Source organism: Misgurnus anguillicaudatus, chromosome 10, assembly GCF_027580225.2.
Source record: "Misgurnus anguillicaudatus chromosome 10, ASM2758022v2, whole genome shotgun sequence".
Classification (NCBI taxonomy): Eukaryota; Metazoa; Chordata; class Actinopteri; order Cypriniformes; family Cobitidae; genus Misgurnus; species Misgurnus anguillicaudatus.
In genome coordinates this window covers 14,262,391-14,279,609 of record NC_073346.2, presented here as the reverse complement: position 1 = coordinate 14,279,609, position 17,219 = coordinate 14,262,391, and the positions used below count along the sequence as shown (strand labels likewise).

Sequence of the window (17,219 nt, the reverse complement as noted above, 5' to 3'; positions counted from 1 at the left end):
CTGCTTTAATGCATTTCTTAAATGAATGTCTCAATTACACAGTAGGCTTATAGGTTGTTATGATAGGCTATTTGTTGCTTAAAAGCAATAGGCTATATTGTATAAAGTGTAGCAATAAACGTGGCGTGACTTATAGTGCTGCTATATCGCTATATCAAACAACATCACTATAGATCAGATGTTTTCTTTCTATTTTTTACCCCGCCGTCATATTTGTTGTGTGTTTATGTTATTGAGAGGAAAGCGCGCAGCACATATTTATAACGTGTTGTTATTCAAAATACTTTTTCTACTTGCTTGCAAAAAAAGTTCTCAAAGTGATCATGGCTGAAAGTTGCTTTGGAATATTTCATTATAACGCAACATTCAACTGCTTTAATAGTTTTTAAATAGTTATCAGGCTTACTTATAATTTTACTGTTATTAACATAACATGCAATATATAAATTACACCACATAAAGTGGTATACATGTCTAACTATACAGAGTAGTATTTTTTACATTTCTGATTGGGCGGGCCAGCTGTCAATCTGGGCGGGCCCAGGCCCGCCCAGGCCCGCCCATAGCTCCGCGCCTGATGATGAGTATGAATAATGGGAGTGTCTTGGACTCATATACAGGTAATGAGTCCAAATGGCAGGGATGCACAAAGATTTCATCTTTACTATCCGTGTGTCTGCAGATTTGTCTATATACATGCATGTTTACATTTGCATGACATACACAATCATGCTAATCACATCTGTTTAAATACAAAGCACACATCATGCTTCAAAAGGATATGTAATCCACACAGCTGTGTGCTGTGTGTGGTTCAGATAGCCCACCACTAGGCATAAATCACAGCCCTGGAGTGTATATTAAATCATAATTAGAATTGGATGGGCACTTTTGGAGAGAGCCCACAATAAGACAACAGAATACTAAACATGTATTGATCCAGATGCCTCTTGATTTAAGCATTTTTGGTGCATGTACACGTGTGCCGGAAAGAACAGAATTGAGGTTATAGGGTTCAGAGCCGTGCATTATTTCTCACTAAGGTGTGTGTGTGTGTGTGTGTGTGTGTGTGTGTGTGTGTGTGTGTGTGTGTGTGTGAGGTGTGAGGTGTCAGGTGGTCATAATAATCCCAGTCTCATTACCTAACCACATTTGTGCAAAGATCCAAGTAAGATCATTCATTGCATAGCCACACTCTGCATTGAGGTAATGACCACCCTGTGTGTATTCTGCAACCTGCCCTCATTAAGTGATGTTCACAGTTATACATCTGCTTGTCATGTGGCAGAGTCTGGCAATGATCAAGCGTGTGGTCAATGTTGAGAGTTAAAGTATCATGCTGGAAAGGTCTGGCTCTAAATGAAAGATGTAAAGGGGGCCATGGGGTTTACAGTGTGCATTACAAATGCATTGTCAAAGGGTCACTGCCACAGACAGGAAAAACACGTCATTTGAAAATAATGCATGTGTTTATCAGATGCTGACTTTTTAGACTGTATAGACTAAAACTTATATAACTTGTATCGACTCAAGTATGTTGTGCCATTAGTCATACAGTGCATTTTGCAAGAGCAATGCTTTTTGTTATATATTTAAGAAATAAATGTTAAATTTTAATAGAAGATGCAGTCATGCAAGACATGACTGAATGAAGTAATGAAAGAGAGGAGACATGAAGCTTGATCAACTTTAGGGGCTGCTTTTTATATTTTGGGCTTTATGTCCCTATTATTGAGAGGATAATGGTGGATTGAGAAAAAATAAGAACCGAATTCGTATGCAAGTCACCCACACAGCCGGTACTGGTTAACGTCATAGCATGCACAACACCTGCCAAACCAGATCTCCAACTGGTTTGGGATTTTAGGACTGTGGGTGGTGACTGGACACCGGTTTAATAATAGTAAAAAAAATGGAGAGAATTGTGGTAAAGATGCCAAAGAATGCGTTGATACAACATGTTAACTCTTTCCCCGCCATCGTTTTAAAAAAAAGTTGCCAGCCAGTGACAGCATTTTTTTATGATTTTCACAAAAGTTTAATGCCTTCCAGAAAATGTTCTTCTTTAAATACAGTGAGGAACATAAGTGAACACCCTGCTTTTTTGCAAGTTCTTCCACTTAGAAATCATGGAGGGGTCTGAAATTGTCATCGTAGGTGCATGTCCATGAGACGTAATCTAAAAAAAAATCAAAAAATCACAATATATGATTTTTTAACTATTCATTTGTATGATACAGCTGCAAATAAGTATTTGAAGCTGCTTGGCAATTTCCCTTTAGCGCTTTCCAGCCTTGTGGAGGTGTACAACTTGGACAGCTCTTTGGTCTTGGACATGTTAGAAGTTGGATTCTTATTGATTGTATGGGGTGGACAGGTGTCTTTATGCAGCTAACGACCTCAAACAGGTGGATCTAATTTAGGATAATAAATGTCAGGTCTTTGAGGGTCAGAATTCTAGCTGATAGACAGGTGTTCAAATACTTATTTGCGGCTGTATCATACAAATAAATACCGTAGTTAAAAAAATCATATATTGTGATTTCTGGATTTTTTTTTTTAGATTATCTCTCACAGTGGACATGCACCTTACGATGACAATTTCAGACCCCTCCATGATTTCTAAGTGGGAGAACTTGCAAAATAGCAGGGTGTTCAAATACTTATTTTCCCCACTGTTTATAAACATACAATATATCAAAAAATGAAAGTTTCATCCTACCTTTATTCTCTTTTTATCACCTCTCAAATATGGGTAAGTTTCTTCAAAAACACAAAATTTTGATCAAAAACCTGAGATAATTTCATTTTTGTGAAGGACTTTTGATAGAGATCAGATTCAGAGCAATCCTTAAAACATACACTGACATACAGCTGTTTGCCCTAGGGCGATAATTCCGGGTTTTATAAGTTGCGGAAGAGCGCCTGGTGGATAATAGCGGTATTACGGATTGCCGGAAATACTCATCAATGGCGGGGTAAAAGTTAATTGTTCTCTGATACAGTATATCATATAACATTAACTATCATATAACGCTAACTCAGCAGTCACAGCTTTATTTTTAACATCGTACAACATTGTAATTAATTTAATGTTGGGGCATTCATCTCAAGTAACATCACAGTTGGATTAAGTTGAGATTGGTCTGTTTTTCAGATGTCTTTTGAATGTACAAGGTTTTTATAAGGAGGAAACAATAATGTTTGAGGCTCACGATATGTCATTAAGATGTACATAGCTTATTATTCATCTATGCCTAGGTAAATACAGTTTTGCTTTTTGAAATTAGTTTGGTTTTCCCCATTCTTGGAGTGGAGCCCAAAGTGGGCCGACTTCATGATTGGGTGGGTTGGCTCCTTTTGGAAACAGGCCTAAACCTGGCATTCGTTGTGTGGCCATGTTGGTGTGTAATTATAAACAGTGAGTCTCTCTCTCTCTCTCTCTCTCTTTGCTTTGTATTCACACTGAATGTTTGTATATGAGTGTCGTGATGTGTTTGTTTGATAGTCACTAGGTAATCTGGAAGGAACACTAACAGATAACAAAAATCCAGGGGAAATTTAATTGGGAATATAAGACTGCTTGTGTATCACCATAATACTGTAATGTAAAGTTATTACTGTATTTAATGGCTTTATGCTGCATTCACATATACTAGTCAACATTTGAAGTGGATCAAAAAAGTTAATCAAAGTAGACCTAAGACAAAAATTGTAATTATAGCAAATACGAGTTTCCTAGTCAGGATTTTGATATAAATAGCCCCTCAAGTCATATTTACCACTGGGGAACTTGGAGATAACAATATTCAGAGTTTTAAAGATGGGTGGGCTAGAAACTTCAAACATAGCAAAGAGGGGACAGATTGAAGTGGTGATTGCTATTTTTATTAGTTTTCTGCACAACAGTTACTGTGCCATATTGATGTAAGAAATCATTTGAAGCATACTGTATTCATCTTAATGAATTAGCTGCAAGGCACAACAGCTGCATGCTAGATGCTGTATAACAACCACGTTCGCATTTGTCCACACGTGTTGCTATATATAGTTTCTACAAGCAAAAACCAAGGATAGTGTGGAAATTACTTCATTGATAGGCGACAATGACAAGGGATGAGTCATTATTAAAATACTTGGGAACTTTTAGGATAATGCAAGTACACACTTGCTTGAAATATATCATACTGTGGAAGTGGATTTTAGATATTTTATTACAAAAATCGTACATATTGTGGCTTTAAAAAGCACCAATTATCCGATTAACAATTTTACTTTTTTTTGGTGTGTAAATGTGTATTATTAATCCCAAAATAAACGTTGCCACAAATTGTTCTAAACTTAAGTCTCTTTTCTTGGACTACAACAAACATTTTGACCAATTATAAGCAACAGTTTACTTCCTTGGCCTGTTGACGTGGACACACTGGTCATTGTGGTTTAAAGAGGGTTAAAGAATTTACTACTGACTAAACTGTGATTCAAACGCAAGTTTTGAGCAGTGCAGAAGTAGCGCTTGTTGTTTGTCACAAATGCAGACATTTTTAATGTTTTAGTATCCTTACCTTACCAATCTGTTACGTCCTGCTCAAGCCATGCTGACAAAGATGATCGATTAGCTTGGTCATCTGCATTTTCTGGATCAGATGCGGCTCGTATTGATAAGGCAGTAAAGACGATATTAACTCCAGTCAGTATTGCATTAGGACCGAATCTTTCAAACATCGTAAGGAGCATCACATTTCCATCTGATGACAGAGATATTCAAGCCAATCAAAACATTCTGGTTAGCTGGCCAATCAGGGACACAGCGCTTTTCAGAATGATGAGCTTTGTACAAAATCAATGCGTTTCAGGGAGGCAGGGCATAGAGGAGCAACAATAATGTACGGTATGTGGAAAATAATGTTGTTTTTTGAAACATAAACCACGCAAACACATTGTATTACACCAAATACACAACATAACGTTGATTTTAGCAACTTAATAGGTGCTCTTTAAAGGTGCAGTGTGTACATTTTAGCAGCATCTAGTGGTGAGGTTGCGAATTGCAACCAACTGCTCAGTCGACTGCTCACCTCTTGCTTTTAAAGCTACGGTAGCCACCACCGGAAAAACATGTCATCGTCGGAGACAACTTAGTAAAAAAGTTTGTCCGTTAAGGGCTTCTGTAGAAACATGGCGTCACAAAATAGTGAATTCCACGTTAAGGGGACCCTCTGTGTATAAAAATAAAAACGTCTCTATCATGATTCTGCCATCTTGTCCTTTGTTTAATCTAGTCTTGTGGCAGGATCATGACAGACCCATGTTTTGTGTGGGATCACGTGGTCTTCTTAGTATTGGTTTTACTAGACCACGTGTTCCCTGTGTCTTGTCTCTTTTACCCGCTTCCTTGTCATCCTTATTGTTTAACCCATGTCACCTGTTGTCATCATTAGTTCTCTCCTATTTAAGGTCCTTTTTTGTTGTTGTCCTGTGCTTGTTCATTGTTGCTTCATGCCTGTGTATACTCTGTCTATGTTAAGTCTAGTCATATCCAGTGTTTTGTAGATTAAGGGGCTGGACACACCAAAACTTTTAAACGCGGCTGAAAAAGCCTTGAGGACGCCAAATACCAGCTGTTTTTCAGCTGAGTGCCAGCTTTCTTCAGCTGAGCACTTTAGTAGCTGTATACTTCAGCTGTGAGCCGGTTGGTTGCTGTGGTAATGTCCCGCCTTCACTTAATGTGAGAACTGACATTGACGAGCAGAGCTTTTCTCCCAAAGTTGAATCTCTTTCAACTCTGGACGCTCAGCGCCGAGCGCGGAAAAACCGCAGAGCGCCGGCTTTCAGCGTGGAAAATTAAACGCTAGCTGCTGGCTTATTTGAAAAACGCAGCGCTTCCATTGGAAACAATTGAAAACATGTGCCGGCCGCGGGCGTAAAAGCTTTGGTGTGCACGCCCCCTAAGTGTTCTGTCAGTTTATTGTGAAGTTTTCCAGTTTAGTGTCTTAGTCTAGTCTTGTTTCCAGTTAAAGGAATAGTCTACTCATTTTCAATATTAAAATATGTTATTACCTTAACTAAGAATTGTTGATACATCCCTCTATCATCTGTGTGCGTGCACGTAAGAGCTGGAGCGCGCCGCGACGCTTCGACAGCATTCAGCTTAGCCCCATTCATTCAGTGGTACCATTTAGAGATAAAGTTAGAAGTGACCAAACACATCAACGTTTTTCCTATTTAAGACGAGTAGTTATACGAGCAAGTTTGGTGGTACAAAATAAAACGTAGCACTTGCCGCTTTTCTAAGCGGATTTAAAAGAGTAACTATATTTTATGGCGTAATAGCACTTTTGTGAGTACTTCGACTCGGCGCAGTAACACCCTCCCTCTCCCATTATGAGAGTGAGAAGGGGAGCGGACTTTTCAGGCGAGTCGAAGTACTCCCAAAAGTGTTATTACGCCATAAAATATAGTTCCTCTTTTAAATCCGCTTAGAAAAGCGCTACGTTTTATTTTGTACCACCAAACTTGCTCGTATAACTACTCGTCTTAAATAGGAAAAACGTTGACGTGTTTGGTCACTTCTAACTTTATCTCTAAATGGTACCATTGAATGAATGGAGCTAAGCTAAATGCTATCGAAGCGTCGCAGCGCGCTCCGGCGCTTACGTGCACGAACACAGATGACAGAGGGATGTATCAACAATTCTTAGTTAAGGTAATAACATATTTTAATATTGAAAATGAGTAGACTATTCCTTTAAGTGTTTATTCTGTCATATTAGTTATCCTGTTTATGTTGTTTTGCTCACTCGTGGGCTTTTGCTGTTTATCTAAATAAAGTGTTTGTTCATCCACTTCTGTCTGCACTTGGGTTCCCTCTTTGAAAACCATAACAGTCTCATTCTAAGGTAATAATAACATAACGGTTCATTATAAAAAGGTCTTTAAAAACCCTTGTTAATATACTTTTGTATATTATTTTGCATTTCTGTCAAGAGATCCTTCTAAAAATTACACACTGCACCTTTAAGTGTCTGTGACATGAATAAACACACAACGTGTTTAAAAAGAGCATTTGTGGCAGCTTTTCCTTTCACAAATATGTGACTGTACGGCTCAAGAGGTTAAACAAGCCTCTGATTCTAAAAAGACCAATGACAGAATGATGCAAACAGTAAAGCAGTTCCTGTGATGATATTGGTGAAATATTGCATGACTGGAAAAGGCTCTCAGCCAATCAGATTCGAGAACCAGGTATACCATGTGCTCCTTTATAGCTCAGTGGTAAAGCCTTTGTTTTTAACGCAAAAAAGATCATGGGTCATGCGCAGAATCTCCCAAAATATCCATCTCTCAGAGGATTCCATTCTTTATAGATTCACAACTGGCTCTTTTTACTGGGAGGTGGGACTAAGTAATCATTTTGACCGTTGCAAATCCGATCTCCCCCATTCATTTCAACACAAATGACGCATATGGTTAATATGAAATATCTTTGATCATAGTCAGTATTACCTCACTTAAAAATATCCAATTCTCACAACTTTTTACAGTTTGAAAGTCTTTATTTAGTAGATTTATAATGTTATTTCCGAATAAACACTGGCTGGCCTTTAGAATGTAGAGGATTATACTTTATTTGTCCTTGTGAAGCCATTTGCACTGCTAACTATAGAAAAATTCTCACACGCACACACACACACACACACACACACACACACACACACACACACACACACGTATACGTGCACACAAGTCTAAATGGTTGAGGCCATCTAGGTCTGTGTGTGTTGATCTGAAAGTTGTAAATCTGTGTAGCGTGAACACTTCTCTATTTATCAGTGTCATTCACTGCAGATCAAGTGAACATGCTGTGCATAACACATCTGTTATGCACACAGACACAAGAAGAAAATATTCTGCCCTTACAGTTTTTCACTTAGCATTTATTATTCTCCACTGATCAAACAGAATCATTTGATCATGACAAATGAACTGGATCCTGCAATAGGGCACTCCAATTTACAAACCTGTACTGCATCAAAATGGGGAAAACACAGACAAACACAGTATGACTCTCCAGGACTGTATAGATTACAGCTGTACCGGTGCAATGATTTTGTGTACAATTAACCATCCCCCTGCTGCCCCTATCTTTCTATTTTTATGTCTCCATCCCCCACCTTCCCATCTCTCTCTCTTTCTATTGGGTAACCTCAAGAAAAATGACTGACCCTCCTTTGTTTATAGCCGGGGTGCATCACTGGGTTGATGATAAATGTATATAGGCAAACCCTTTGCATGTGCATGCGCTGTAAATGAGAGAGAGAGAGAGAGAGGGATTCAAAGATGAAGATATAATTTAATGATAATTAACCACATGTGCAGGTCAGAGAAGAGGAGGGATAGTGAGAGTGAGTGAGTGAGAGCGAGAGAGATAAAGAAAGAGTGGGCAATAGTGATCTCCCGATAACAGAGCCACTCCTCTCGGGTGTGTTTTGCCGCCAAAGCAGGAGGAGGGACCAGAATGACAAGAGAGAGAGAGATAGCACTTGAGTTTTCAAAGCCCTACAGGAATACCCTGTGGTGTGAGCTCATGATTTTCTGGTGTTGTGGTAATGACTGCGTGTTTGTGTCAGTCAGCGGTCCAGATAGAGAGAGAGAGGCAAGAGAGCGAGAGACATTTGTACTGCATTGTGGGAAGTGTTTGAGTGCGGGGCGAGAGTATCCCAGCGCGTGTCTGCTCAGTCGTCGCACAGCAGCGCAGATGCAGAAATAACACTGTTGGAGACCTGGGTGACGCACACACACTTGCACATAACAGAATTATTTAAATATAGCACAATTTGAAATTGATTAAATATGATTGATTAAAATTAAATAATCTGTATGTCATCATTTAAAAATAAAAGTGCAATATCATCCGATTCAGACACGTTGACACACAAGCTCAAAGGTAAGACACCCTGACTGCACAAGGAGAGAGGGAGAGAGAGAGAGAGAGAGAGAGAGAGAGGAGAGGGAGGGAGCGGGAGCGAGCGAGAGCAGCATGAGTGCATAGAAGAATCAGCCGCTAGAGAAGAGAAAGGAGGAGAAGAGCAGAGAGAATGTGTGGTAAAAGGCTGGCGCTTCCTCGCTTGTATCCAGGGCCTTTGTGAACAAACCATGGGATGTATCGGCTCTCGAACCCTCAGTAAGACCCCCTTCTTTTCTTCTGTTTGCTGGCAGGGTGCACGTGCGTGTCGAGTGTGAGGCGTAATTGCAGTGTTTAGACGGGGCTTGCTGGTTTGGGAGGAAACACTGGGCTGGTGATTGAGATGCGTGAAAGAAATGCGACTGGCAGCACAAAACGTGAGTTAAACACCAGAGCTGTCAGATGGTTGGTTTGGCCGCGTGTGTATGCGCGCGTTCGGTGCGTGTGTGGATTCCCACATCTCTTGATTTATGCTACTGCATGGTGCCTGTGTGTGTGGGAGGCTGAGATGATGGAGTGATGAAATACACGGGTAGAGCTTGTTTACGGCGATTGAAGGGAGATAGGAGGAGTGTGTGAGAGAAAGAGAGAGAGAGAGAGAGAGGGGAAATTAGCATCGTATTGTTGGAGATGCACTTAAGGTATCGTGTTGCCCGTAGAAATAAAAGTGAAAGAGAGAGGCAAACATGCTGAATATCATTGCGGTGAGAAGAGGTGGAGGGAGGGGTAATGCATGCTGGAGAACAGACACAATATGTGTGTTTGCTTGTGTGTATGTGAGAGGAGGGATTCAGGTTGGGACTATCCTGAATCTGACATACTCTTCTTGACAAATAAGTTTAAATCTGTCAAGCAGGATACAGATTTAAAACATCTTTAAGTTGAATGTACTTCGATTTGGTAAGAAATTACTTTAAATATACTTTAAATACATTTTTATAAAATACACAAAGAAGAACCATTATTGGTTCTCCAAATAACCAGTCAAAGGTTCTTAATTTCTTACCTTTTCGAAATCTAAAAAATCTTTACAAAGCACCTTTTGTAAAGCAGAAAGGTTCATGCGGATGATAAAGTCAATGTACAATTTTCCTTCTTGCAGTTTGAATGTTTAATTTTGAGGCTCTGCAATGTTTATGATTTGTCAGCGAGCAGTGGTTCAAAATGACCGACTCCAATCACTCACACTGTTCAACATCGCCGGACCAAGAAACTGTGTCAAACTTCTATTGCTGGCCCACCTGCCTCACATCCACACAGAAAGGAGAGAAAGAGGGGGAGAAAGTAATAGAGAGAGGAAGAAAAGGGAGGAGGGTTTGATAAATAGTGTTTATAACATTGCTGAACTAAAATGGAGGTCAGCACGCCGTGCAGTATTGGTAGTCATTCAGGGTTAAGGTAGATAATCAAGAGCTGTAATCAGTTCAGCTAAACAACTGCTGACATACCATGACCCTCACTGCAATACTGTATGTGTCTCCATACAATGAGATATAAATGCTTATAGAAATCATTTCCACAAACATAAATGGCTCTAGAATAGCCTTCCTTGTAAGTCACCTGATTGCTGTTTACATCACAACGCTATCCAACCCATCTAGAATCAATGCATTTAAAACATTTAAACCTAAAAATGAAAATGAATTTGCTCACCCTCATGGTAGTCTAAACCTGTATGATTTTTTTTCTGTTGCACACAAAAGAAGATATTTTGATAAATGATGATAAGCACACAGCTGATGGTACCCATTGACTTCCATAGTGTTTTTTTCTACCATGAAAGTCAATGGGTACCGTTAACTCTGCGGTTACCATCATTAGGAAACTTGTACATGTTTAGAACAACATGAGGGTGAGTAAATGATACTGACATTTCATTTTTGGATTAATTATTCCTTTAATTTATCTCATTCATAATCTAACAACAAATCAGTCATCATCACTGTTTTTCTTCGTTCCACCACATCCCAAAGATGCTCTATTGGGTTGAGATCTGGTGACTGTGGGGACCATTTTAGTACAATGAACTCATTGTCATGTTCAAGAAACCAATTTGAAATGATTCGAGCTTTGTGACATGGTCCATTATCCTGCTGGAAGTAGCCATCAGAGGATGGGTACATGGTGGTCATAAAGTGATGGACATGGTCAGAATCAATGCTCAGGTAGGCCGTGGCATTTAAACGATGCCCAATTGGCACTAATGGGCCTAAAGTGTGCCAAGAAAACATCCCCCACACCATTACTACACCACCAGCAGCCTGCACAGTGGTAACAAGGCATGATGGATCCATGTTCTCATTCTGTTTATGCCAAATTCTGACTCCACCATCTGAATGTCTCAACAGAAATTGAGACTCATCAGACCAGGCAACATTTTCCAGTGATCAACTGTCCAATTTTGGTGAGCTCATGCAAATTGTAGCCTCTTTTTCCTATTTGTAGTGGAGATGAGTGGTACCCGCTGCGATCTTCTGCTGTCGTAGCCCATCCTCCTCAAGGTTGTACATGTTGTGGCTTCACAAATGCTTTGCTGCATACCTTGGTTGTACAAATGGTTATTTCAGTCAATGTTGCTCTTCTATCAGCTTGAATCGGTCCATTCTCCTCTGACCTCTAACATCAACAAGGCATTTCGCCCACAGGACTGGGTGTTTTTCCCTTTTCACACCATTCTTTGTAAACCCTAGAAATGGTTGTTGCGTGAAAATCCCAATACTGAGCATATCGTGAAATACTCAGACCGGCCCGTCTGGCACCAATCAAGCCACGCTCAAAATTACTTAAATCACCTTTCTTTCCCATTCTGACATTCAGTTTGCAGTTCAGGAGATTGTCTGATCAGGACCACACCCCTAAATGCATTGAACCAACTGCCATGTTATTGATTGGTTGATTAGATAATTGCATTAATGAAAAAATTGAACAGGTGTTCCTTATAATCCTTTAGATGAGTGTATATAAATAATGCATATGTAGGCAATTATATTTGTATACCAGTACAAATGTAATAATGCATTGGTAAGCATTTATGCATAAACCTGTGTTCAACTTCAAACCTGCAAATGGCAGTGTAGTTAACCTTACACAACATAAATATTAAATTAAGTTGCAGTTATGCATGCTTTATTTGTGTTACTGAAGAAACATTACAGAGCCATGCATGTTTTAGCATAAAATAAGAACTTTAACTAAAGTTATTAAGTAGACACTGACAATGAGTCGATATGATGAAAAGATGTCGAATTAACAGAGCAAATAATGTTGAATAGCTGTGTTACTGAGTTGTAAGGTAAATCACTATGGTATATAAGACGGACAAGTGTATCTTTATCAGTATGTGTGTGTGTAAGAGATAGAAAAAGCTGAGTGTTTACGTCTCTCTCATCCAAAATCGATTTGTAATGTGAAACTCCGTGATATGAAGCCAGCGGACGTCACAAAGGCTGGATATACTCTCATGCAGCTGAGCTCACTATAGTAAAAGATTCAAAACAAACAAGCAAATACATCTTAGTATTGCAATAATGCAAACACGCCCCTGTTTTTGTTTCAATACCAGATGCAATACAGAAGTGTGTGTTTACACGCTGCCTTTCTCATTCATGATCTAAATCTCATTAAATAAAAATTAAATAAGTCTCACAACAACGAGTCTCATAACTTATCATTGTACAAGTAAAGGTGACCCTGCTGTGAAAACCTTAACCCATCTCTTGGTGATTTTCGGTTTTCTACAATGTAAAGACCATTCTGTGAAAAATAACCTTGATATCTTGAGTAAGATCAGATCAAAGATTGAAATTAAAATTTATGACTGAAATCAAACTTTGATCCTAATCTCATAATTTGATTAAGACGTAAGCCTGGATTTTACAGACAGGGTCACAAATCATCTTTAATGTATTTATATGATCACAAACAAAGTTACTGGTTTCATCATTTAAGGATAGCAGCAATGAGAGAACTAATCTTTTAGTTCCTTATAAAAGCATACAATTCAATGGCTATTTTGCATTCTGCACTTCTTTGATCTCTAGCTCTTATAACACTTAATGAATGTCTGGTTTGTATAGTTAGATCTTTTTATGTCTGCTTTTAGGGAAGTGTGATTGCTCACCATCTCTAAAAAGTATCTGCTTAAGAATTCTTCACGCTCAATTCTGCTGTCAGACTGTGATCAGACTGGAAATGTGCTTTACAAAACAATCAGACAGGCAAGTTTAAAAAAAACATACTCTTTCCTTTGTAGGCTTTGCGCCAAAAGGATATGGAGACATAGTTGTACCACATGCCAAATCTTAGATTCTTCCCTTGGTCTCTGTTTGCTTTAAACAAAAATAAATCAATTAAAAATAGGAATGCACGATATATCGGCTGACATATCGTTATCGGCCGATTACTGCTTATTTTTAATATTATCGGTTATCGGTCTGATAGCAAAATTAGGCCGGTAAATGAAAGCCGATAAATGATGGATTATTTTGATTTGTTGAACCACTTAACTTGCTCATTGCTGGCCATGTGGAGTTTTGATTGGTGCTTTCTGTGACATAGCACGAAGATGACACGTGTTGCGGGCTTAAGAAGAGTGTGCTAGTCTAGCGCAAAGACAAAATGTGCGCAGTCTGGGAGTTTTTCATTGTGAAAATAATATATTTATCGGCCTATATATATATATGTTATCGGCCCCCAAATATAAAGAGTTATCGGTATCGGCCAAAATTTCCATATCGGTGCATCCCATTAAAAAATATATTAAAATATATATCATTACATAAGAAAATATCAAACTAAAAATAGCATCTGTAAGAAATAAAGTTGAGCTTTTTTCAATTATATTATGTAATCTAAATTTTTTTAATGTCCAAACAAGATGTTTGACTACTGTATATTAGGTTGGTCCTTATAATGGGTCAATTTTTTTTTTAAATGTTTAACTCTCACTCCCTAAATGTGTTAGGATATCAATAAAAACACACTGTGCAAAATTTTGAATTGTTCCTACAATATCTCGAGGTTGCTCAAACCCTTTGAATATTTCCGAAATCATATATTTTTGCAAAAACGGTACCATTTAAAAACGCACATAAAACTTGCTTCTTGGAGGGTAACTTTGTTTTAGTTATTTCAGTCTCTTCTGATCTGAGTAAGCATATATCGGACTTGCACCATGTTGCTTCATCCATGGTCTCAGTGTATATTGTCTATTGTGCTTCATTCACATTGAAGCTTTCTTGCTTTAAAAGACATATTATAACTAAAAAAATTATTTTTTATTTTTAATTGCATGGAGCATGGTGAAATAAATCCATTGCTGCCATTAGTATATATTATTAAACAATTATACATGCTAGCACAAAGTATTACATAATACGCGAATGTGTTAAATTTCAAAGGTCTTGAGCAACCTCTAAATATGATTTTTATTTATTTATTCAAACATATTGTTGGGGTGACCACCTTACCGTATATTAACATTGCTAAATATAAAACAGAACAGGACCACACTAATGGTAAAATCATTCTGGAAAATAATTAAATTTGTCCGAGCCGATGGTATAGTGGGCAGCGCTCCGACACGTAGTGCTTTCGGCAACTCAAGTTCGATTCCTGGCTCGTAGTCATTTGCTGATCCCTTACCCCTCTCTCCTCCCTGTATTTTTTCTGTCCTTTACTCACTGATATAATAAGTACTCATGTTCAAACATACTGCCAATTAATTGTTTGTTAACAATCAAGGTCAATCATGTGAACAGCGACATCATGTTATTGTCTCAGCAAATTAGAATACAAAAGTCATATTAAAAGACAAAAGACTCAGGTTGAGACAGAGATCAGATGCAAATTCAGCTTAAAAAATCATTCTGGATACCTGAGACTTTAATGGACATATGAATAGGGTGGCACATTAGTCACGTTGTGCGTCTGGCGAATACGCTCAGCAGTTTCTATAGTCAGTGCAGCATGCTGTGGGCTTTGGCATGAGTACGCAGGAAGATTTTCATAATGATATCTTTGCTGCCACGTATCCCGCTGTCTTGACTCAGCAGAAAATGAAGCTAATAACAGACACAACCCAGATGGGGTATAGCTTTTATTTACATGTCCACTATAATACAGTAAGTGAATGAGGTACAGATTTCTGGTCATATATTAGTTTCATTTCACTTGGCATGCAGAATGTGGTCAATTCCCACATCTAAACTCTCTACATAAGCAGTTTATTTCCCTCAGGGAGTCCAATTAACTGGGTTTAACTCCGAGATGCGTTTGGATTTATGTGTGTGCTGTGTGTTTCAAGTTGCAGTAGCTTTCAGAGACATTAAAGAGCACATATTGTGGCCATTTTTACAAGATGTAATCTAAGTCTCAGGTGTGACCAGAATGTGTCTGTGAAGTTTCAGCTTAAGATACCCCACAGATCATTTATTATAGGATGTCCAAAAGGCCCCTATTTCATGTCCAAATGTTCCTCACTCTCTTACCAACAGACAGTGAGCAATTTTGTTTAAAAATAGACCTGATTCCTGTGAATACAGTTGAATGCAATAGTATCTTTAGCAGCTTTAGTGCTAACAAACACATTTAGAAAAGTTTTGGGTAAAATTAAGCAGTCAGTAAGTGGCTGTGGGCAGGGCTTTATCATTGTGATGTCATATTAACAAGAGAATCAAAAACGCATGTCTAATGAGACTTGGTTTGGTTTAATGGGGATTAACACACATTTATGTCCAAACACAAAAGTGGATTTTGCATAATATGTGCCCTTTAGTGAGTTTTGTGTCAATTGTGCTGACATCCATCCGCTCTTTGTAAACACATACTTTAGTTGCGCTTGTACTCTATGTACTTGCTAGTGGAGACTAAAACCTGTTTCAAATTGCTGAGGGATAAATGAAAGCATTTTTTGTCACATACTGATGTAGCAATTTGACATTATAATGCAACACCATTCACAGCTCATTTCACTTTTGTATGCTGGCATAATATATTTCAGTGTATTTGCAAACTAAAGGAACTAATACAAGCACATCAGTGAATCACATACGTCATCTTAACCCTCATACTACTTTAATCACTCTTTATCTTTATAACACTTACCTCTGTGACAGCGCTAAGCACTGTGAATTTACACATTTGGCAGACACTTTTATCCAAAGCAACTTCAGTGCTTTACAAGGAATAGATTTTTATGTGGTCCCTGGGTTCGAACCCATGACATTTCGCACTTCTGCTAACACAATGGGAGTGTAAACAAATACAAACACACACCTAATTATCATACATGCAACATAAATTGTCACTTATTTTCATGCATTATTATTTTAGATAATGCCTCTACATCTGAGATGCCAGTCCATAGCTCCAACTTAAATCTGTCTGTAATTTTATGTTGGAAACCTTGATAAACTGGATTTGGTGTGTTTGTTTATTTAAGCTATTTTACACCGTTCTATCAATAGTAAAAAAAGCAGAAAAACCCATTTGTTAGGCTTTCTCAGGTGAGCGGCCCCTGTCTGTGTTTGTCATGACAGAATGAACTAACCTTAAGTGCTAAACTTGAATGGCCCATTTGGGACATCAAAAGCACACCCTTGCTCAGGGATGGTCATGTAAAATCGAGAAATTTTATCTTAATGACACTTGACTTTATCTTAAAAGAGATGGATCACATGGGACCACTATCTTCAGTACCATTAATCATCATTGGGCCCCCAAGTCGTTCATAAAGTTTGTCGTCAATTGACACGGCCTCATCCTGTCGACAATGATTGCAAATTGTTGTTACCCAGCCAATGGGTTGTAATAATGTAGCATTTTTACTTAAAACAACCCAGCATTGAGTCATTTTAACCCAGCAGCACATGTAACAATGACATTAAAGATATTATTTAAATCAGTGGTTCTCAAAATTTTTCATTGTGCGGCCCCCCCTTCTGTACGATGCAGTGTGTACATTTTAGCGGCATCTAGTGGTGAGGTTGTGAATTGCAACCTACAGCTCAGTCCACTGCTCACCCCTCGCTTTTGAAACACATAGAGAAGCTACTGTAGCCACCACCGGACAAACAGGTCATCATCGGAGACAACTTAGTAAAAAAAAAGTCAGTTAAGGGCTTCTGTAGAAACATGGCGGCCCAAAATGGCGACTTCCTTTGATAATATAGTTTTGTATATTATATTGCAATTCTGTCAAGAGATCCTTCTAAAAATTACACACTGCACCTTTAAACAAAACATATTAAATTAT

At 38.4% G+C, this 17,219-nt stretch overlaps 2 protein-coding genes across 9 annotated transcripts in view; one reads left to right on the top strand and one right to left on the bottom strand.

Moving 5' to 3' along the window:
- zyx (zyxin) overlaps positions 1 to 4,680 on the bottom strand; it is a 40,598-nt gene extending 35,918 nt beyond the window's left edge. Inside the window, exon 1 of the mRNA XM_055209611.2 lies at positions 4,566 to 4,680. The gene's annotated coding sequence lies outside the window, so the exon portion shown is untranslated. The remainder of the gene's footprint in view (positions 1 to 4,565) is intronic.
- A 4,342-nt stretch (positions 4,681 to 9,022) lies between these two features.
- The window catches only part of fam131bb (family with sequence similarity 131 member Bb), a 40,590-nt gene continuing 32,393 nt past the window's right edge, over positions 9,023 to 17,219 (top strand). For 4 of the 8 annotated variants that reach the window (XM_073871925.1, XM_073871922.1, XM_073871924.1 and 1 more), the window contains exon 1: positions 9,023 to 9,184. In XM_073871925.1, the coding sequence (XP_073728026.1) occupies positions 9,157 to 9,184 (28 nt within the window). In that variant the 5' untranslated portion in view covers positions 9,023 to 9,156. Of the gene's footprint in view, positions 9,185 to 9,265; positions 9,343 to 17,219 lie in introns of those variants that run through there. The other 4 variants (XM_055209606.2, XM_055209605.2, XM_055209604.2 and 1 more) reach the window with 2 other exon arrangements.